Genomic DNA, 23,804 nt, shown 5'->3' with positions numbered 1-23,804 from the left:
AAATCACTTGATCTGAAAATTCTGGACCATCCAAAAACAGTGATTTTCAATAAATCTAAAAAAATAGTAAAAAAATTTCAAAAAATATAAAATTTGGTCTCCAAATACATATTAATATGGAGAACAAGATGAACGGTTCGGATCGACCGTTAGAATTTGAAAACTCGAATATAGAGCCGTAGCACGGTGCCAAATCGTGATATGCATATTACCATAGACTCACTCATGTTGGTTTGCTCATAAATTTCACTGTTTAGAAAAAAATTGTTACCGAAAGCAAAATGTCACTACATCAGATATAATTTGCCTCAATTTTTCTTTATGCATGTAAACTAGCAGAACCAGTTGAATCCATATCATTTGAGGTAACAAAATATTTTTGCTTAGATCTGGACCGCCCGATCAAAATCCAAACCAATCAATCCAGTCTGAGGTGATATGCACAAGGCCCTTTAATATTTGTTTTAATATTTGTGTAGATTATGATCGGATGGTCCAGATCTAAACATAAATATTTTGTTACCTTAGGTGATATAATGATATAAACCAGTTCATATCAGATCCTTATTTTATAATCTACATGGTTATTCACACAAAAAAAAATTCTAGTAATCAAAGAACGTAGCCAAGAAGTGTGATAAGGTGAGGCAAAATATTCAGGATGGAACATAATTTATAATTATTTGAACAATAAACATATACTTGCAATTCTTTTTGAAAGAAAATACAGTAAAAGAAAGTATATTCTAAAAAAAAATTGGCTCACGGCTGGCAAGTTCAATTCAATTCTGATCCTCTAAACTCAAATTTTGAGTTTGACTCCGGATGGTTCAATCTGCTCCAGCACGAATATTAAAGAGGCCCCGTGCATTTCACCTTGGACCAGATTGACCCGAATTCTGATCGGATGGTCCAATATGGCCCATGTGATTGTAATAATAATGACAGAGCAATACAAATTCCAAATTAAAAACAAACCAACTGCAAACAACAAAGTGTATATTACAAGTCACATCAATCCGCTGATATATTATTATAACAGTTACTGTTAACTTCACCAGATAAAACATGTTACAGTACATAAAAACTGACTGATCAGTAAAGTTGACCATGATCTCTGGCGAGGCAACGGAGATGTCGGTGCAACTTAGATTTTATCCACTGCCGGTCACATGGCAGGTACGCCTGGATAGTATAATCGTACCTATAAGTTCAAACCAATGAACTATGAATTGCATTATATATATAAAACTGTAGTTTACTAATCAAATCGAGACCTATTAACTAGTCAGAGAATTTTGGCACTGTAACAGACCCTACCAGTCAGGTAAGTTTGCTACTGTACCGTTCTGGTATTTTGGATTTTACAGTCGGGTTAGGTGACCTGACAGAGAGTGATTTCAATCGCACTGATAAAAACCAAAACCCTGATTTAAAAAGCAGAATATTTTAACAATTTCTAGGGTAAATATGCATATAGTACAAACCAAGAAAAGAGAGGACCAACTGAAAACTGTATAAATTGAATACTTCACCAAGGGGTAAAGATTTTAACAGAGCAGTTTTGGTTTCATGCAGCGCAAGGAGTGTAGAATCAAAACAGCGCTGTGTATGGTTCGTGCGCTGCATGAAGTCAAAACTGTTCTATTAAAATCTTTACCCTTCACCAAGGTCAAATTGCTCGTTTATAGTCAACACATCCTTCCATCAATAGCTTTCCGTGTTAATACAAATTAAAAACGTTAAATGCATAGCAATAAGTCAAATCTTTAACAAAGAAATAAGTTCATGATTCGCAAGGTTAAATTTGTTGAATAAACAAAAAAATGGTACTTACACCAAAGCACTGAGATCAGTCATGCCATCTATGAAATTGAACAAATCAGATATGTCATAAGTTAGGTTTTGAACAGTCGGGTTTACATCCCTGAGTTTTTTCTCATACATTCCACAAAGAGCTGCCATTCAATTAAATAAACCCCGTTATTAGCAAAAAAAATGAATTACTAGTCACAGCCAAGTATACCAGTATGTACCAGTAACAAATCCAAATGAAATTGCTTCATTTCTTTGGTTGTTTATCATGAGTGAGGCTATGGTACTATGCATAGAACAGATTGGTTCGTACTACGGATCAGTATTTTCATTTTCATAGTTCAAATAGTCAATCTGAAGTCTGAACCATTCAACATGATTTCCATATGAAAATATTTTACATTTTTTAGAATTCTTTTACTATTTTTTAGATAGGTAGAAGTCATTTTTTTTAAGGGTCTTGAATTTTTTTGATCAAGTGATTCACTACATATCCAAAAAAAATAGTTAAAATTTTTTTGTAAAAAATGTAAAATTAATCTACAAGTACATTTTCATACGGAGATCATGTTGAACGGTTCAGATCAATTGTTTAGACTTTAAAAATGGAGATTTGATCCATAGTATGCATATTGGTCCGTACCATAGCCTCACTCATTTATCAGTTCATTTTTTTCTTTGGTTTTGTTACCAAAAAAAACCCTATTTATTACTATAGCAAGCATTTCTTGCAATACATATTTCTAAGATAAACTTACCTTCCATGGCTTGACCAATGGAACTATAATCCATAAAAGTTCTCGTCATACGATTCGGGGTAGGTTGCATTAGTATGATGGTGTGCTTGTTATTAGCAGCCTACAAAAACATCTTAGTTTTGGTTAGAACATCCTTCTAACAAGAAGCAAAAATAATAGCATACGTATTTTACTATTTTTGCGTATTTTTTGTTAGAACATCCTTCTTGACAACAGCCGTTCAATCAAGAAAATAAAGTAATATTACAAGAGCTGCAAAAGGAAGAACAAAATATATACTATGTTATCCTATATATAATTAGATTAAAAAAAAAAAAAATGACCTAGCTTCATAGGACATGAAATTTATTAAATACTTAACGGCTAATTCTAACAGTAAACATAAATAATAGGATCAGCTTCCTTTTCTTGTACATATTTTTGCATATGATATAACAAGAGCAACAAAAGGAAGAACAAAATATATATACTGTCTATCGTTTATAATTTAATTTAAGAAACTAGACTAACTCCATAGCACATGAACTTTATTAAATACCTAACATAGGACTTCACACTTGATAACTCATTATGAGAAACAGAAAAAATAAAATGAAGACAATTATTTGAATGAATTGACTAATCCATTAGCACGTTTCGACAAACTTGCTTCATGCCAAGTTGCAAACACTTTTTTAAAGATGAGAGCAGCCTTTAGAGTTTCAAGTGATATAAAATCATAAATAATATGACATAATTTCAACAAAAATGTTGTGATTTTGCACATTTATGGTTTGAAACCCTCTTATAAATGCCTAATAAGTCATCCAAAATGATAATTTCTTATCTTGAATGGATCTCATCTCAGTAATATAAGGGAATTCCCAAGGAATTTCACTGCCCCAGTACTCATATGATAAAATTGTTGAAACAGATATTAAAAAAAAAAAGAGGATATATTGAGATAATTGAAAGGCATAAAATCAAAAAGAGCAATTAAGATATCAGCAAAACCCAACAAGGAACAATTGAGGATTGCAACTTTCTACATTAATATCTTCTTTGAAATTATTCTAATTGCATATCTGCTCAATATTTTAATACACTAAATAAGCACCAAATTCAATACTAGAAGAGTAGCAGGTTAGTCTTCTAGAATTTTGGCAGCCCAGTGGAGCCAACAACAACAAAATCAAACCAAAATAGTGGGTTACGCGAGAGAGAAAGAAAGAGAGAGAGAGAAAGAATTTCACCATGGTTTTTTCTTTTGGAGCGAAGAGGAGAGAATATATCCAGTGTCTGTTTAACTAGGGTTTTGGTCAGTTTAGAGAGGAAAGGGAAGTGAGCAATTTGCAAAGAGAATTTGCACAGATGACCCTCAAAATTCTGAAATTGGTTAAATATACGGATTGATATTTCGGACAATTTTATAACAGCTATAAATAATAAAGGACATATTATTCCTCCTTTAAATTTATTACCAAAAATATTTTTGTGAGACTCAAATTTACACTGTGATTTACACTTATTATACAGTATAATCTAGCTTAATATTTGAAGTTAACATGTTTCTAGATTTGTTTGAAAACTTAATTAAAATTTTGACTTGAATGATTCTAATTTTTAAGATATTCAAATTCAAAATAGATCAAATTTGACGTAAACTGATATGTTTTAGAAAACGGATCCAAATCTACTGCTATTGTAAGAAGAATAGCAAAGTTTTGTTGTCCACTTTTATCTCTCTTCAAAAGAAAAGGAGAAAGAGAGCGATAGAGAGAATAACAAAGGATAGCAAGATTTTGGATAGCAGCGGATTTCGCTTTTCATAAAATGGTGCGAAGAGAAACGGAAGAGACGAATGCGTGAGTTGCATCTGACTAAAGTTGTTGACAGAAAGAGAATGTGAGCTATGTATATAAATTAAACGACAAAAGTTAATAGTTTTGTAAATGTCAATTTAAATAAAAAAACGTAGAATTAATTTCAAGTCATGTTGAATTAAATAAAAGGTAAAATTTTCCTACATATTTAATTAGTTCTAAGTAGGCATTGCTGAACGTGATGAAAATACTTATATCTTGTAAATGGCTTATGCTAATTTCAAAAATATTTTGGATGTATTTCATTTTATTTCAGAGTTAATGAAAATGGCATTAAGCACCACTTACACACAAAAAAATGGCAATATTTTTTTATCATATAGACATACTTCTTACTAGAATAATTAATATTATTACTTTTTAGTTTTTGATTGAAAACATAACATTAATATTTCATTTTTATTTGGGAAAATTGGTATTGAGCCACTGATTTCATTGGAGAACTTTCTAAAGCATTGTGTTTCACATAAATTGAAATTATAATGAAAAAGTTATGACTAAATCATAAAAAAAATGTGAAATATAATTTCTAGCGCAATAAGCATTAATAGATAACTATGTAATTGAATCAATTAAGTTAGACTTAAATGAGTAAAATATGATAAAAATAAGGACTAATAACAAATGGATTTATTTTGTTTTCAATGCTTCACCTTCTATATATTATTGACAGAGGTGGTTAGAATTACTGAATTAGTATTGTCTACGGTAACTCAAGTTTGAGTTAATAAAACATCCGGATCGTCCGTTTTGAATTGACATAAATATTAAATATGCCTCTTGAATTTTCAAATCGGTTCGGATTGATGTAGATTATCATCGGACGGTCCAGATTTAAAGAGGATACGGGGTCGTAGTAGCTAAGCCACTTATTATTGTTTTTTTTTTTTTAAAAAAATCCAACCTTCCTCTTTAATCATTCGTAGTCTATAAAAATGTAAAAAGAAAAAAAAAAACCAATAATAATATTTGTAGTGTAGTGTTATTTTCTTAACTTTATTTATTTGTTGCTATATTTGTTTAGGGTGTTATTTGGACTTAAATGAAGTATTTAATGCAATTATGTAGGAAAGCATGGTAAATTGAGTGTTGGTTTCTCAAATATCAAATTTAGATGGTTGATGGATCCAACTAGAACCATAGTTACAAGATACCCGAGTTATTCCCGAATTATATCGGAATAATTATTTTTTGGGGTGATGCTGAACCGAACGTCGAATTATTCAGTTGACCGAACTTTGACCGAATTAAACCCGAATAATTTGCGAAATTTTACAAACTTTTTCTGAATTTTACAAAAAATTTCCGATTTTTTTAAAGAACAATTTTTTTTTTTGGTTTTTTTTTTTTTTGCTCCCTTGCAGGACTGAGATTTCTGATTCGGATAATTCTAAATCATTCCCGAATTTTTGATCTCGCCGAACCGAATCTGAATAATTCATTTGTCACTATGACTAGAACTATCAAAAAGTTGATGAATAATTTAATCTTTCGTATTATTTTTGTGTTGATGTTTTCCAACTTTATATTGACTCTTGATAGTAGTTGATAATTCTTGAAAATTTCATGTGCATCTTGTCTTTTTTTTTTTGACTGATTTGTTTACTAACTATTAATATTATTATGTATATTTTTTTCAAAATTGCTTGATTCAAATATTAATACAACAATATTATTGTGTTCGGCAAACTAAAAATATAACAATTGTAACAAAAATAAATTGTTTGTGTTCATTTAAAATAAAAAATTAACAGTTGTTGTCTTAATTTTCAGAACTCATTTCCGAACTCTTTCAAATTGAACACATGTCTAAACAAACATAAACATATTTATGAAGCAAAGTAAATACCTGTCATCATAAACTTCGAAATTTATTGTATGAATCATTCTAACATGCATATTTTTATGAATCGAAATAAACACTTGTTTGTAGTGAAATGAACAATTATCTGATCGAAAATGAACATTTTCCGGTTCATTTGTTTTTTAAAAGTTGATAAAAAGTAAGTAACAATAAAGAAGTTCTTATCAAGCATGTGATGACCAGAGATCAATTGACAGACATATTCAAGAGAGCGTTTTCATGTGACAAATTGTTTACCTTATAGTATTATTGTGTATGACAAATAAAAACATTAAGGGGGTGTTAAAAATTAATGTTTTAGTTTTTCTATGTTGAAATTAATATTTGATCAATTAGTTAATTGGTTAGAGAGTGAATGTATTTTGATTTTCTAAATAGATTAAATGTTGAGATTTTTTAAGAGTCATGTTTGAATGTGCAATTCATACACTTGATACTCGTGTCATAATTAATGACATATTTTTTTTTCGAATTTGTAAATATCACCACATGACCTATAAATATATGAGTTTTCATTTGTAAGATGTATAAGAATATAATGTGAAAATTTCTACTATCTTTCTTCTCTTTACTTCTTTTCTCTGGCACTAAAAATACAAAATATAAAACAAAATAAGAAAGACCTTTGAATAAGCCAACATATGTATGGTGAGTCTCTCTTCCTTTATTCTTTCTGAGTAGTCTCTGCTTTCGCATGTTTGGGTTTGCAAGTATATTTGAAGGTAAGGGTAAAGTGTTTATAATTGATTTAATATAGAAATGAAAATATTAATAAATAAGTGAGTTTAGATGAAAAAATAATTAATTTTAAAGTTTTGATGAAAGAATATCTAAATTCAAAAGTTATGATGGGAATCTAAATTTCTCAATAAACAAAATATTTTATCATGTGGGTCCGTCCCATTAACCCACCGCTTCCTCTACTTTACTCTTCTTTTAACTATTATTCAACTATTTAACTATTTTAAGTATGGAATGAGAAAGAGAGGAGTGTGAGAGGTTTAAGTTGAGTAGGATTTATTCGTTTGTTCTCCTTCGAACAACAATTTGATTAGATCGGACAGTTGTGATTGATCTATGCAGACAGATCAGACGGTTAATAGCTTGAGTCCGGGTGGTGGGAACCGCAGCAGCCGATTCACCGTGGCCGCAACCGCACATGGCGTCTCCTCAGCTATCGGGTCGGGCAAGGTGAGCAAGGGTTTTGGGTAGCGGATCCCTTCACGGGTCTGGGCTTTGATTGTTCTGATTTTGGTTCGGCACAAGTATGGCTGCTTTGGGGATTGGTTCACTTTAGAATTTATTAGAATGAGTTTTAAAAGAAAATGCAATAAATGCGGTAAATTTGTGAGTTTTTAAAATTTAGAAGGGTAAATATGAAATTACCAACTTAGAGGGGTCAATACGTAATTCAAAGTTTTTGAGGGGTATACACGAAATTCTCCCTTTTATTTGATTTTTACCTTTTTGTTGTTAAGAATGTTCCATTATATAGAGCTTCAGTTTCAAAAGATATAATTGTTCTACTTGTTATATTTATAATAGGCAACTGGTACGCTCATCAAAGCTGAGGTGCCATGGTTAGTGAGAAGAAGATACAACCTTTCTGACAAGGAAAGGGTTCTTGAAACAGTTAAAGGGTAATAATTTACCTTCCTTGTACTTGTTGGATATGAGAATTATTGGTGAGTTAAAAATTAAAATTATATATATGGTATAGTATGCATTGCTTATTTTGTAAAGAAAGATGAATATATAAGCAATATATGTTTACTGTGTTTTCTCTAGTCAGTAGATAAAGCTAGTAATAATCTTTTAACTTGATTGCATGTATTATACTATAGTATTGCACTCTACTGAAAACTGGCCTTGGATGTGTATTGCCAATCAGATTTTATTTTGATACATCATCACTTGGTCTTGGTAGTAAAAGATATGCTATTTTCCTAGCCTTTTTTTCTTCTGGTGTACGTACTAAGGGGCTTTTTTTTTTTTTTGGCAGTATACTTAACAAGTTCACACCAGAGAAATATTATGTTCTCAGGGGACAGTTGATTGAATCTGGCATCACCACTGCTGAAATCTTGAAGGTAGTTTTCTAGCAGAAATTCCTTTTTTTTTTCATTTTTTTAATAAAGAAAGAAAAAGAGAAAGTTGTTTACTTGGTCTCAAGTACATCTCCAGCCCCAATATTATGCCATCTTGGTATTGAATTCACAGGCACCAAAATTGGCCTGGTTTTAGATAAACTGAAAATTTGAGATATCTCAGAGGATACAAACTCCTTGGTATAATACTGAACATCTATCACCATTATGGGATGCTTTCTTTCTCCAGTTCTGACATGATTTTGTCATTTGATATTGTTTTTCCTTGTAACATTTACCAGGATGTAGCCACGCTGATTTTTGAGAAGGCTGTGTTTGAACCGACCTTATGCCCGATGTACGCACAGCTGTGCTCAGACCTGAACAGCAAGTTGCCGGTGTTCTCAGTGGAGCCCGGTGGTGAGGTGATCACCTTCTAACGTGTTATCGTGAACAACTGTCAGGAGACCTTTGAGGGGGCCAAGGAACTCAGAGCCGAGATGCGGAATCTCATTGATCCGGACCAGGAGACGGAGAGTTATGATGAGGAGAGGCTTTTGAAATTGCGCACTCTAGGGAATATTCGCCTGATTGGAGAGCTTTTCAAGCAAAAAATGTTGACTGAGAGGATTGTTCGCCACGTTGTTTGGGTTTTTCTTTTTATTTTATTCTCCATTAATACCTACTTAAAGCTTCAAATTTATGTTTCCTGCCTTCATAAATATTTATGACATGTATTTCTGAATAGAAGAGAATGCTACATCTCTAAATCTCCTTCCTCTCCCATCATTTCCTTGACAATTATGAGTGTGGCCGTATATTTTTCTTTTGGTTACACCTTTTCAACAACCACTCAACTCATAATAAACTCTTATAGGCTTCCAATCTCTTCAAATAAATTGCAAATTTGTAGTGATTGTTGTAAAGCTAAGGCACATGTTTTGCCTTATAAACCTTGTACTTCTTTTGTTTCCTCACCTTTAGAGGTTGTGCATTCGGATTTGTGGGGTCCTTCCCCAATTGTTTCTTCTAGTGTTTTCACTGCTACGTACATTTTGTTGATTGATTACTTGATTCTCTTGGATTCTAGTGGTTCATTAACTGATTTATATAAAACAAACAGCAATTAATGGGGCATGATAGTAAGACATGTCCAGCCAAAGAGAACGTAGAAGCCATCTGCCTGATTCTTAACACTATTGGGAAGCAACTGGATGAAAACCCCAAGTTGAAACAATACAATGAGGCCTACTTCAACCGCCTCAAGGATCTCCAAGCCAACCCACAACTTGATCCTCACCGCTGCTTAATGGTGCGTGATGTCCTCGACCTCCGCTCCAACAATTGGATCCCTTGCTGTGAAGAGGTTTTTTTTTTCCTCCTACTCCCTTTTATATTTTTCATGTAATCTAACAATTGGGTCCCCGGCCTTGAAGATGTTTCTTTTTCCTACTTTTACATTTTTCATGTTTTGCTAATTACAAAAGTTTTATTTACTTTTATTTTCTATTTGTGACAACTAGAGTCTGTGGTTTGCAGTTATGTGTACATTTGGGTAACTTAATATTTGTACCTGATTTTCCTTGTATTTGGGTTAATAACCCTTGGGCATATTCACTTACCTATTCATTTTTAGTTATTATATTATAAATACAACATAATTTAAGACTTAAACATTGCAGAACAAGCTAGCAAATAATTTGCAGCGAAAAGAGGAAGAAATTAGGGAACTCAAGGAAACTCTACGGAGGGAAAAGCAAGAAAAATATCAATTAAGAAGAGAAATTGATGAGAAAGAGCATGAGGAACTCCAAAGCAAAGACATAATTGAACAACTTAAGGTAGAGAATGACCTCCTCAAAACCCAAAGACGTGAACATTTCAACCAGATTCAGTTGGCAAATGAGAGGAGGCTTGCATTAGAAAAAAAAGTTTCTGATTTTGAACTCCTTGTCAAGGAGCTGTGCATACAAAAAGAAAATATGCATTGTGGTTCCTCTACAGCATTGAACTCTGAGTTTTCCTTGCAAGAACTGCAGCAAGCAACCCAGAATTTTAGTGAAACATTGAAGATTGGAGAAGGTGGATTTGGACCTGTTTACAAAGGCTCTCTTCGTCGAACCACGGTAGCAATTAAGCTGTTGCATTCCCAGAGCCTACAAGGCATATCACAATTCCAACAAGAGGTATTTAATCTACGAAAAAAAAATTTATATGCGTTAGAGAGGAGAGAATGGCTGATGAAGTTGTACATTTAAGTGAAGAAAAATACATGGGATGTTATTCTTGGGTAGCATCTATAATGGTGATCCTTGATTTACCCTAGTTTTCTTTGACCTTGTATTAAATTATAACCTTGTCAATTTTAGTTTAATCTTTATATAATTTTTTCCTTTCTTAATTATAGATTACAATCCTCACTAAAGTGAGGCACCCAAACCTAGTAAACCTCATAGGAGCCTGCTCAGAAGTATCGGCACTTGTATACGAGTACCTATCTAATGGCAGCCTTGAGGACCGTCTTACCTGTGCCAACAACACCCCACCTCTGACATGGCAGGCACGCACCCGCATCATCGGTGAGATCTGCCTCGCTCTCATTTTCCTCCACTCAAACAAGCCCCAACTAGTAGTCCATGGAGATCTCAAGCCCGGAAACATTCTCCTTGACACCAATTTGGTGACTAAAATCAGCGACTTTGGCATTTCTCGCCTCTTGAAACAACCGGACACCAGCTCAGCTGCTTTCATCCAAACAAGCCGTCCTGTAGGAACATTTTCATACATTGACCCTGAGTATTTGTCAACTGGGTATCTGACACCAAAATCAGACATCTACTCCTTTGGCATCATTATCCTTCGTCTCCTAACAGGAAAGTCTCCAATGAACATAGCAAGACAAGTGCAAGATGCAATGAGAAATGGGATCCTTTTGTCAGTGATTGATGAGACAGCTGGGACATGGCCCTTTGAGCAAGTTAAGGACTTGGCAAAGATAGCCCTAAGATGTGCTGAGTTGTCTAGAAGCCAGCGACCTGATCTTAATGAGGTGTGGATAGTGGTCGAACTATTGATGAAGGCTGCTTCTAGTTATGTGGAACCACAGAGTCATGGATCTAGGCTTGGAGAAAAGAGCATACCATCACACTTCATCTGTCCAATAAATCAGGTAATAATTTTTGAAATATTGTATTCCCAATCACAATATATAGTATGGGTATACCATAAATATTTAAATTTTCTTTGTTTAGGAGATCATTTGCTGTTATTTGAAATTTAAATTTGAATTATTAATAAAAGAAACTATGTTGTGGTCTTGATGGAGCTAGAAAAAATGGTTGATATACTTTGTATAATTTTATAAATACGTAGATGAACTTTAGATATGTTGTGCATAAAATTTTAGATATGTTGTGAATGAATTAATAATGAAAAAAATACAGTGTATCCTCCCCATACGAGAAGGGGTATATTGACGGCCATATTAGTTCGTTAACCACTTCCAACAACTTAAAAAATTATTATCAAAATAAAGAAGTACAATGGTAGATATACTTTCTATAATTTATGTTGTGCATAAAATTTAATTCAGTTAAAGAATTTATTTGGTCATTGGCTGATGGTTTGTCAAATTGCACCATATATATTTAGTTTGATACCCAATTATCCGAATTATAAAGGAAATATCTATACTAGTACTCTTTTTTATTTTAATAAACATTTAATCGATTGTTGCATGCTATATAATCAAATAAGATTGTAGTGTTTCTTACCTCAATAGCTTTTACTTTAGGAAATTAGTTGAATGACAAATATAGAATTTGTAATTGAATCATATTTGTTACTTGAGTTTCAGGAAGTGATGCAGGATCCTTGTATTGCAGCAGATGGGTTCACATATGAAGCAGACGCAATAAAACAGTGGCTCAGTAGAGGGCACAACACATCTCCAATGACCAACTTACCACTTTCAAATAGCAATCTGATTAAAAATCGGGTGCTTCGTTCTGCCATTCAGGAATGGCTTGAGCAGCACCCGCAATCTTAATCTATCATTCAGTTTCAAGTTGTACCGGACGCTACTAGAATGGGAGCTTTTTTCTAAATTATTTGCATGGTAATGAGGATCCATGTAAATAAAATTGGTTTTTTGAATTCGTAAAACTATTTGCATGGATAGTCCCATGGAACTAGTAATGTATGGAAATCCAGTATGTGTAACTATGTAAATGTTTTGTATCTCCTAATGTAAATAAATTTTGAAGACTCTCCACCCGCCAAAATTTCAAATATTATATTTTATTAAAGGTCTATATAAATGCATGGAGTTACTTGACACCATGCGCATGTAGTGATGTAGATAAGTCCAAAGTAGAGAGAGATTATTTCTATGAACTTATCCATGTAAATGTTTTAATGATTTTGTTTATATTATTTTATAAAAAGGGTCTATGTAAATATCTGACCAACATGCGCATGTAAATATTTTGGAGTGTCGAGTCTCATTATTGCCTTATTATTGCCATGGACTACAGTTGGAAATGGTGAATTCCTAGAAACAGTGCCATTGAATGTATATTTGATATTTAAAAACAGTGCCATTTATGTATATTTGATATTTCCCTTTGAATGAAAAGCTCATTCAAATCATAACATTTATTTCCAAAGTTCACAGTAAACATAAACTAAGGGTATCTACATCTCAACAATTCAAATGAGTTTCTAAATAAATGTTAACTAATTTTTAAAAATTATGGTCTAAGTTTTTAATTCTCACATCTCTAAAATTAATTTTAGAGTTTCTAACAGACCACGTCAGTAATAAATTAAAAATGAGAAACAATTTTAGCTAATTATTTAGCTAGCATAGAGTTTATAAACAATTTCTTAATAAGAAATTCTCTAACATAGTTTCTAAATAAGAAACTCTCTCACATTTCTAAAACTGAATTAAAAACTGCTACATCAAATTAGAAACTCTCATAGTACCAGGGATGTAGATGCTCTAAAAATCATATATTAAAATCACATAAATATTCATATTATTTTGTTTGATATTACAAATTTACAAATATTACAATCAAATCATACCAAGTCCTTACACAGTACAAGTCAAATTAACACTTCACTTATCCGGTAAGCATTCTTACATAATATTAACACAACCCACGAGGCCTTGCACCATTCTAACTTGTTAGATAGTATGACAGTTTAATCTTGAGGCGCATGAAGTCCAGTGATTGGATAATTTTTTTCTAATAAGTTAAAAATTTGAAATAATGCAATAGAATTAATATATTTTTACTGTTTAAATTTTATGTAGTAAGTTAGCATAATATTTCCATTTAAATACTAATTCGACTCTAAAACAACTTAAAAGCAATATTTCTCATTCAATCTCATCATTTTTATAACATTTTGCATAATTTGTTGTTTAATCTTGTTACTTTCCAATCTAGACTATCGACTTGAATTAACTCAACATACCATTGAAAATTTTATGATATAGTTTGGTACGCACAATATATTTTTGCAGGAATTATGTAGTATAAATGGTATGTCTTCCCACATTTGGAGATAAAATAAAAAAAGGAAAGTGATATATTTATAGCAAAAAAAAATTATTTGTCAAACCAACATCAGAAATTGTGAACATTAAAAATTCAAATTAAAAAATTATTTTTAGAAAGATTATGTAAAAAAATTTGGTACAATTTAAATAACAATTTTATTTTAATATGTCAATTATTTGAATAATCCTCCTGAAATTATAAAATTATTATGGAATTATCCCATTAGATAGGCTGAAGTCTGAACCCAACCCCAAATGGGATAAAGATTTTAACAGAGTAGTATTGACTTTATGCAGCGCACAAAGACTTATTTAATTCTATTATTGATACGCTGCGTGAAGTCAAAACTGTTCTGTTAAAATCTTTATTCCCTAAAAACGGACCTAACGTCAGCCTCCCAAGCAAATCTCGAAATATCTGAAAAAATAAAATTAAAAAAGGAAAGAGAAAAACATAGCGGAATGACATCATCTGAGTTACCTCATATTTTGCATGACTTCTTGGAAACTTTCAACCGTTCAAATACGTTCTACACGAATCTCCAAAGCACAAATAATACGAGCCCCCGCGCTATTCCCGAATAAGAAACGGACACGTTGGTCACGTAAAAATATGAGGTATCTCAGAGCTTAACACTGAACATAGCGACCCATTTGCGTCATTTCACGCCGTGGTAACGTTGTCCGACTCGTCGTAGGGTTTACACCGCGCTTTTGTATATAAGCCGACTCTGCTGAAATACCCAAACTACCCTTACCAAAGCCCTAAGCGATAAAAGGCCTCGTCTCTCTCCGTCTCGCTCTTTCTCTCCTCTCCTCTTCCTTACCTCCGCTAAATTAAAAACAAAGAGAGAAAAAATAAAGAAGAGAAAAAGAGAGGATTCAGCCTAAGTTGAGTAGGATTTATTCGTTTTTTCTTCTTCGAACAAAAATTTGATTAGATCGGACGGTTGTGATTGCTCTATGCAGACAGATCAGACGGTGATTAGCTTGAGGCCGGGTGGTGGGAACCGAGGCAGCCGATTCACCGCGCCGCGTTTTCCCGACACTCTCGCCGCCGCAACCGCACATGGCGTCTCTGCATCTGTCGGGTTGGGCAAGGTGAGCTTGCTGGGTTCCCGGTAGCGGATCCCTTTACGGATCTAGGTTATGGTTGCTTTGGGGATTGGTTCATGAGAAAATTTGGTTTTCTCTTGTTCCTTTGTGATCTGAAATCTTAGCTGTGGTTGGCGATTGTAAGGAATTTTGCTCTGTGTGTATTCAATTTGGTAAATTAAATATGATCCAAAGTTTGTAAACAGTAAAATAAAACTCAGTTTGTTGATTTAGGTTTTGGATACCTATTACTTTAGACTTATTCTGATTTGGCATTAAGCAAAGTCTTAGACTCTGTGCTAATTGTAATGAGATGCAAAGTAATTAAGATTTTTTAATCTTGGGCTGGCCTGTACTGTTTCATTTGTTCTCTCTTTAGTTGGGCCTTGTTTAGTATTTGAACTTGATAGTATTTATTATGGTAACACATGTTTTCTCTGTTTAGATTGGTGATCGATTTGAGGCACGTGAGCGCATTAAGTACACTAGAGACCAGTTACTCCAGTTGCGTGAGGTATAATCTAATATATGTTTAAGATTTTTGCTCTTAATAAAATAAAACTCTTATTTGGCCATTTAACAAAGCATCCCTGTGAAATTGCCTTCTTGTGAGGATTTTTAAAATGCAACAAGTTATTGGAAAAATATAGATTATGGCTGCTGTACTATCATGGAGTTTACTAACAATGTCTAATTGAGTTGTTGTTAGTAAGCATTACAGTTGCAATACAACAACAACAACTAACCCTTTACTCCCAAACAAGTTGGGGTAGGCTAGAAATGAAACCCAAATCGGAGTCCCAATATCTATTTTGTCAAAATCTTATTTTGTAATAGAGCAGCACCAGAGCACTAAACACCATTAGGGGTTCTCTATGTTATAGACATAATGCATGGTTTTGCCAGCATATCTTATGTGTGAATTGTTGGTATTAAATTCTGCATATTTCGCAAAATTTGTTGATTCTTGTTAACATATGGTATTATTGAATGTTGTGTGTGCAAGGGCTTGTCAAGAATGTCACAATTAAGTTGCTTGTTAGATATATTTCTATAATCTCTATGTAACTATATCTTGAGCATGTAGAACTAATAATCATTGGTGCTATTTTGGGTTTAAGATTGTCGACGTATCGGAGGAAATATTGAAAATTAAACAAGAGATAGAAACTGAGCTACACGGTGAAGATCAAAGTTGGGCCCGCAGTGAATCAAATGTAAGTCTTTAACCTTCCTGCATTTATTTTTTCTTTTCTAAATTTGCATGCGCATATAATTGATTTAACAGTTCTATCATATAATTTGATTGTACTAATGATGTACTAATAATTGCTTTTGTATTTTTAATTTGTGGAAAGAAATACCTTGAATATTCTATTTGACTCTTTTTTCTAAAACTATAGTTTGCAAGCAATTTTATCTTTGAATAAGCAATTGCTAAAGCCAGATTTTGGGTATATTTCAATTTGAATATTTCACCAACTTGGCTACTTAGGTTACATGAAGCAAAGGAAACAAACAGATTATCCTATCTGCTGGAGAGATATTTATTGCTTTACAAGTCCCAATATATCAATCACATTTTATTTAAAAAAAAAGAGAGGTTATGGTACTATGCACAACTTCGATTGGTCCGTACTATGGATCAATATCTTTGTTTCTAAAGTTCAAATGGTTGATCTGAACTGTCCAACATGATCTCCATATGAAAATGTACTTGCAGACTAAATTTTACATTTTTTAGAATATTTTTACTTTTTTTTAGATAGGTAGAAAATTACTACTTTCGATGGCCTAGAATTTTCAGATCGTGATTTTCTACATATCTAAAAAAATTGTTAAAAATGTAAAATTTTGATTGACAAGTACATTTTCACATGGATATCATGTTGAACAGTTCCGATCGACTGTTTTTACTTTGAAAATGAAGATATTGACCCATAATAGGAACCAATCACACTATGCATAGTATTATAGCCTCACTCAAAAAATAATGCATGATTAATTTATTGGATTGCTTATGATTAATTAACTTTTGTGTCCTTGTTTACAGGTGCAAACACAGGCCTTCAACCGCTATTCAGAACCTGACACGCGTGATTGGCGCGGCCGATCAGAGAAAATAGCTTCTCCTCAGACCGAGGAGAAGTCGTGGGATTCATTGCGTGACCGTGATACTTCGTTTGGGCCCAATCAGAAATCCCAATCAGATCAGTTTTCCCAGAGGTCCCAAGGCCCGATCAACCAAGTCAGATTTCTCTTAAATGTTCCTTTTATTTGACATTTTCCTTTTTGTCATAGAGCTTTAGTTTCAAAAGACATAATTATTATACTTGTTATATTTATAATAGGCAACTGGTACGCTCATCAAAGCTGACGTGCCATGGTCAGTGAGAAGAGGCAACCTTTCCGACAGGGAAAGGGTTCTTAAAACAGTTAAAGGGTAATAATTTACTTGTACTTTTTGGATACGAGATGTATTGACAAGTTAAATTTTACATATGGTAGTATGCATAACTTTTTTTGTAAAGAAAGATGAATATATAAGCACAAGTTTGCTGTGTTTTCTCTAGTCAGTAGATAAAGTTAGTAGTAATCTTGTAACCTGATTTGGCAGTAGATAAAGTTAGTAGTAATCTTGTAACCTGATTAGTTAGTAGATAAAGTTAGTAATAATCTTTTAACCTGATTGCATATATTATACTCTAGTATTGCACAATCAGATTGGATTTTGATAAATCATCACTTGATAAAAGATATGATATTTTTTGTGCCTTTTTTTGCTTCTGGTTTATTGAGGGGCCTTTCTGCTTTTTCTATTTTGACAGTATACTTAACAAGTTGACACCAGAGAAATTTGATGTTCTGAAGGGACAGTTGATTGAATCTGGCATCACCACTCTTGACATCTTGAAGGTAGTCATCTAAAATTTTTTTTTTTTTTTTTTTAAACTTGATTTTTTAGGAAAGAAAAAGAAAGAGAGTTTTACTTGGTCTTAAGTTCATCTCCAGCCCCAATATCATGCCATCTTGGTATTGAATTCACATCCTCTGACATATCTTAAAGAGAAAATTTGAGGTATCTCAGAGGATACAGACTCCTTGGTATTATACTAAACATCTATCGCCATTATCGGATGCCTTCTCCAGTTCTGACATAATTTTGTCATTTGTTATTGTTTCTCTTTGTAACATTTACCAGGGTGTGATCACACTGATTTTTGACAAGGCTGTGTTGGAACCGACCTTCTGCCCGATGTACGCACAGCTGTGCTCAGACCTGAACAGCAAGCTGCCGGTTTTCCCATCAGAGGAGCCCGGCGGAAAGGACATCACCTTCAAGCGTGTTCTCCTGAACAACTGTCAGGAGGCCTTTGAGGGGTCCGAGGAAATCAGAGCTGAGATGAGGAAGCTCACCGACCCTGATCAGGAGACGGAGAGGCGTGACAAGGAGAGGCTCTTGAAATTGCGCACTCTAGGGAATATTCGCCTAATTGGAGAGCTTCTCAAGCAAAAGATGGTGCCTGAGAAGATTGTTCACCACATTGTTCAGGTTTTTATTTTTATTTTGATCTCCATTTCTATTTCACTTTGAGTTAACATCTATTTCTGTATGTTGATCTGTGTCAGCCCCTCCTGAAGCTTCAATTTTTTTGTTTCCTGCCTTAATAAATAATACATGAGTAGGGTTCAAATCTTTTATGCCTCAATCGTGCCTTTCATCCTTATTTTCTTTTTTCAAAGTCCAAACAGTTGATTTGAACCGCTTCACATGATCTTCATATTAAAATGTGCTTGGAGACCAAATTTTATATTTTTTGGGATTTCTTTTACTATTTTTCTAGATAGGTACAAAATCAATGTTTTTGACATTTTAATATGGAGATCATGTTGAGCAGTTCAAATCAACTGTTTGGATTTTGAAAACGAATATAAGGATGTAAGCCACGATTAAGGCATGAAAGACACGAAAACCCTACTCATAATACATATACTGCCCATCTGTGCAGAAACATGTATTAAGAGAATGCTACATCTCTAATGCTCCTTCCTCTCCCATCATTTACTTGACAATTATGAGTGTGGCTGTGTATTTTTTTTTTTTTTGGTTCTTGCCTTGGCAAAGTGGTACATTAACTAACTTTATATAAAACAAACAGGAATTACTGGGGCATGACAGTAAGATATGTCCAGCTGAAGAGAACGTGGAGGCGATATGCCAATTCTTCAATACAATAGGGAAGCAACTGGATGAGAACCCCAAGTCGAAACGGTACAATGAGACCTACTTCAACCGCCTCAAGGATCTCCAAGCCAATCCGCAACTTGCTCCTCGTCTCCGCTTCATGGTGCGTGATGTCCTTGACCTCCGCTCTAACAATTGGGTCCCTCGTCGTGAAGAGGTTTGTTTCTCTTTTTCCTACTCCCTTTTATATTTTTTGTGTTTTGCAAATTACAACTGTTATTGTTTTTTAATTTTCTATTAGTAACAACTAGAATCTGTGGTTTGCAGTTTTGTGTATATTTGTACCTGATTTTCTTTTTTAAGTACAATTTTACATTTTTTGGACTAGAGTGGTCTCTTCTTGTGGGTGCAAGTCACATATATGTGAGAGATTCATTCAAATGTAGTAAAAATATTGGTTTTGGTTGCTGTATGAAATGCATTTTGTTTTCTCTTTATATCTTGTGCAAAGGTCTCCTTTATCATTCATCATTACATTCATAATCGTGGATACGTGTCAAATTAACAGTTAGTAGTACTGCACGGGGCCAACAAGTAGTATCGGATCAAATGCATTTTGCTTTAAGTTTTCAAGTATTTCTCTCGGGAAAAACTTAAATTCCATATATATCACAGGTGAAGGCCAAGACAATAACTGAAATCCACACTGAGGCTGAGAAGAACCTTGGGCTCCGTCCAGGTGCAACCGCCAACATGCGAAATGGGCGCAATCAAATGTCAGGTGGGCCCCTTTCTCCAGGCAGTCCATTCCCCATGGGCCGTCCTGGTACAGGTGGTATGATGCCAGGCATGCCTGGGACCCGTAAGATGCCCGGCATGCCTGGTCTTGACGCTGACAACTGGGAAGTTCCCCGCTCCAAGTCTATGCAGAGACGGGTTGACCCGTTATCTCAGCCTCCGTCCATGAGCGCCCGACCCGTTAACATAAACCCTAGGTTGCTCCCTCAAGGCAGTGGTGGACTTATTACTGGTAAAACCAGTGCCCTTTTACAAGGTAGTGCTAGTGCTACTAGTACTACTAGTACAGTCAAACCTTTCTCTCCTGTGGCAGCACCTCCTGTTGTCAGTACCACTGTCGCACCACCTCCTACTGTCACTCCTGCTGCCAGTGGGCCCAAAACAAACATTGCAGTGTTGAATAAAAAGACAACATCTCTCTTGGAAGAATATTTCCATGTGCGCATTCTAGACGAGGCATTGCAATGTGTTGAGGAACTCAAAAGCCCCGAGTACCACTCTGAGTTGGTCAAGGAGGCGATCAACCTAGGGCTTGACAAGGGTGCAGGTTTCATTGACCCACTTGTCAGACTCTTAGAGTACCTCTCCTCGAAAAATGTGCTCAAACCGAGGGATATAGGCACTGGTTGCCTGCTATATGGGTCAATGCTTGATGATATAGGGATTGATTTGCCGAAAGCACCAGTGTTTTTTGGGGATGTAGTGGGGAGGCTTATTGTTTCTGGTAAGTTGAGTTTTAAGGTGGTTGAGGAGGTTTTGAAGAAAATTGAGGATTCTAAATTCAGAGAAGATGTGTTTAGTTCTGTCTTGAAGAGTATTGAAGCAGCGGGCCCCACTGGTCAGGGAATTCTGGGCCAGCACTCTGCTGAGATTAAGGTTTGCAAGGACCTCATCTCGGCTTGAGGCGGCAATTTAAGAGGGGTAACTACTGTTGGGAGTTTATTTTCGTAATTCCTTGTTTTAGTATGAAAAGCCTGGGACCCACCTGTTTTATTTCTCGCTCGTTTTGACATGAGGTGAGAAAACAACTTAGATGAATGAAGAAACGAACTTTAATTAAGGGTTTTGGGAGAAGTGATGTACTACTGATTAGGTGAATGTGAGAAGCATGGTTATTTATAATATGAGCTGTTGTATATTTAGATTTTGCCGAGAATATTATGGTGAGTTTTGAATTATTATTGTTTGTCAGAAGAAAGACTTAGGAGGAACAAAGAACAGAAAGCAAGCCATGGAATTTTTGTTTCTTGGGCTTATGGCTTAATTTGCTGCAAGTTTGAGATGTAACAGGGCTTGAATTGTTATTTATGATTTGTTTTACAATTCCGTATCTTCTTATATAGACCTTTTGTTTGTGTTTTTTCTTATAAAGCAATTTCGGCCACCTGAATAGGGCTTTGAATAATTTTACAGGAAACTACTCAGAATTAACAATTAGAAAATGAAATTGTTTAAATATAAAGCAATTTTGGCGATCTGATAAGAGCATTTCAAATTTCAATTGCTCTGTATTACAAGTTGATTGATGATTTCGTTGTGAGGGAGGGGACGAGTTGGTCTTAAAATTAAATGCAGATATAGTTCCAATTTAAATTTCTGATGTTTTTTTTGTGCCTTGCCTAGGTACAACTCTGATTATATTTCAAGAGACAAATATTTTAAGAGAATGAGATACAAGAAAGGTTATCTGTGGTTAGGAACTAATGTGTTTTGGTTCTGATGGTTACTCTTTTATTATTTTATCAGCTCTGTTAGGACATATTTCTTTTTTATACGAACACACAAGTTTTTTCCGAAATCAATACCTAAGCAAGTTCAATAGGTTTTTTGACATGTAACTAAGCAAGATAAATCTTTTACGAACATTGCAAATTCCACACATCCTCTTAGTCATAAATTAGATATGGTGAATATTCTTAGAGGAACAATGAAGAACTGCCAACTACTAATAGACACAAGTATATAACAACTGATACAACTACGGAAATGATGAGTACATCAAACCCTTAAAAAAAAATAAAAGAAAGGTAGACCAGTACACAGTTTGATCCCAATTTGTCAATTTTCTCAAACACTTCCCTTTACTGCTTCGGCGAGGGGCATTTATCGTCATCATCTAGCCACCACCACTGATCATCACAAGGAGTCTCTCTGGGACCCACTGCCTTCACGGCCCAATGTAATTGGTCCTCGACTTCCCGTAAATTATTCCAGATAGGATAACTAGTTACCTCAAATGGAATCTGCAGACCCATTTCCTGATTTACCAGCAGAGCATCAAGTATTATAGAGTTTTCGAGTGCCAGTTCAGATTCAAAAGCTACTACAACTGGATGCATTTCACTTGACATCTCTCCTTCGGGTTCTAGGTTTCTTTTAGGCTTGGTTTTTGGTTCAATCTGAGTTGTAGAGGTACCGGTTGTGGCATCTTCTGGTGCATGATCAGGTGATGTTGACTCAGATTCAGAGATTTTTTCATGGCTGGAGGCAATGCTTGCTTTTTCGACCGTTACCCGGTCAGAAGCATTGATAGGTGTATCTATCTCTCTTTGTGGTTTCACATGTTGCAAGGGTTCAGGGTTTAGGGTTTTGTCGATGGATTTTGAGGATTGTTTGCAGTCAGTCGACTCAGAATTTGTTCCCGTTTTCGGTGATGATGGTTGCCGGCTCGTTGCTTTGGTAGGTGTAGTCTTTGATTGTTTTGCCATCTTCTTGGAGAAATCAAAACAAGAAAACAAAAGATATGAAAAATGTGATTAAAATTGATCAAATATTTGCTTGACTGTAGATAATTGCCATAATTGAAATCTTTATTCTACTAAATCATGTGCTGGGTAAATAGAGATAAATGACAAGGCTGTACCACACAAATGCTTCTAAGTATAATTTATTCAAACACTGTGTGCATATACCAAATACTCAAATAAATGAAGAAATAAGAGTCACATAAGAAACCAAGACAACAAACAAGCACAAAAAAAATGAAAAAAAACATAAGATTTACGTGAAAACCATTTCGAAAGAAAACCACAGTAGTACATGGCACAAATCTATTAGATTAATAGAGTCTTACAAGTACAAGAGACCAACAAGCACAATAACACTCTCTCACACAAGCTCTTATAATTTCAAAAAGAAGAAAAAAAAATCTAGAAATATTTGGAGAAGAAGCAATAAAATTTCAAAAAGAAGAAAACAAAATCTAGAAATATTTGGAGAAGAAGCAATAAAATTTCAAAAAGAAGAAAAAAAAATCTAGAAATATTTGGAGAAGAAGCAATAAAGAGAGCGAGTGGCTCAAAGGCTCACTAAAAGTAAAAGGTCATTTTATAACCTTTTATAGATAAAAACAACCACTAAAGCTGTTGACCCAAAACTTCTCTGTCTTCAATCTCAACAGCATGCAAACCTTAATGTAAAAAAAGATGCAATATAATTAAACTTATAATTTTTGTCATAACGAAAATAACTAGATGTAAACAGCTCTCCTATATTCTAACCTAGTTGAGAGACATTGTAGAAAATAATCTGAAATTAGGTTTACCGATATATTTATTATTGATTCAGAATTTCAGATTTACTCTAGCGCCTATTGTTATCATGTATACGAACTATAAGTATCTTTCGCTATCTATGAATGAATGGTGGATCGGATTTAAATAACTAATTGGATTCAAATTCATTAGCTAATCAGGTACTATGTAATTTGCAATGCTCTAACTTTTAATTCTAATTATTAATCAGAATTCAAAATAAATTATCTTAAT

At 34.1% G+C, this 23,804-nt stretch overlaps 3 protein-coding genes across 7 annotated transcripts; 2 read left to right on the top strand and 1 right to left on the bottom strand.

The window, feature by feature from the left end:
- Positions 1-966: 966 nt before the first annotated feature.
- Positions 967-3,954, bottom strand: LOC144560719 (enhancer of rudimentary homolog). The gene is made up of 4 exons (XM_078309971.1): positions 3,806-3,954; positions 2,574-2,673; positions 1,838-1,958; positions 967-1,204 (listed from the first exon to the last, which is right to left on the bottom strand). Exons 1-4 carry the CDS (start codon positions 3,806-3,808, stop codon positions 1,096-1,098), a joined length of 333 nt encoding a protein of 110 aa, XP_078166097.1. The 5' UTR covers positions 3,809-3,954; the 3' UTR covers positions 967-1,095.
- Positions 3,955-7,277: 3,323 nt separating this feature from the next.
- LOC144560661 (U-box domain-containing protein 70-like) lies at positions 7,278-12,657 on the top strand. 5 transcript variants are annotated; one of them, XM_078309899.1, is made up of 8 exons: positions 7,443-7,490; positions 7,845-7,939; positions 8,302-8,389; positions 8,689-9,036; positions 9,510-9,752; positions 10,069-10,572; positions 10,794-11,555; positions 12,243-12,657. In XM_078309899.1, the coding sequence occupies exons 4-8, from the start codon at positions 8,887-8,889 to the stop codon at positions 12,432-12,434; spliced, it is 1,851 nt and encodes a 616-aa protein (XP_078166025.1). In that variant the 5' UTR covers positions 7,443-7,490; positions 7,845-7,939; positions 8,302-8,389; positions 8,689-8,886; the 3' UTR covers positions 12,435-12,657. The 5 variants fall into 5 exon arrangements, with proteins under 5 accessions (XP_078166026.1, XP_078166024.1, XP_078166025.1 ...); XM_078309896.1 differs by having other exon boundaries at positions 12,237-12,657; XM_078309898.1 differs by lacking the exon at positions 7,845-7,939 and having other exon boundaries at positions 7,287-7,490; positions 12,237-12,657.
- A 2,051-nt stretch (positions 12,658-14,708) lies between these two features.
- Positions 14,709-21,363, top strand: EIFISO4G1 (MIF4G domain-containing protein / MA3 domain-containing protein). Its single transcript, XM_078309895.1, has 9 exons — positions 14,709-15,059; positions 15,499-15,567; positions 16,175-16,270; positions 17,107-17,301; positions 17,405-17,496; positions 17,882-17,969; positions 18,256-18,606; positions 19,214-19,456; positions 19,915-21,363. The coding sequence occupies exons 1-9, from the start codon at positions 14,922-14,924 to the stop codon at positions 20,938-20,940; spliced, it is 2,298 nt and encodes a 765-aa protein (XP_078166021.1). The 5' UTR covers positions 14,709-14,921; the 3' UTR covers positions 20,941-21,363.
- The last annotated feature ends 2,441 nt before the right edge of the window (positions 21,364-23,804 follow it).

The sequence above is a fragment of the Carex rostrata genome, chromosome 10 (assembly GCF_964058835.1).
Source record: "Carex rostrata chromosome 10, lpCarRost1.2, whole genome shotgun sequence".
In the NCBI taxonomy this organism is placed as follows: Eukaryota; Viridiplantae; Streptophyta; class Magnoliopsida; order Poales; family Cyperaceae; genus Carex; species Carex rostrata.
Note: the sequence above shows the minus strand (reverse complement) of the source record. Positions and strands in the feature narration are given on the sequence as shown.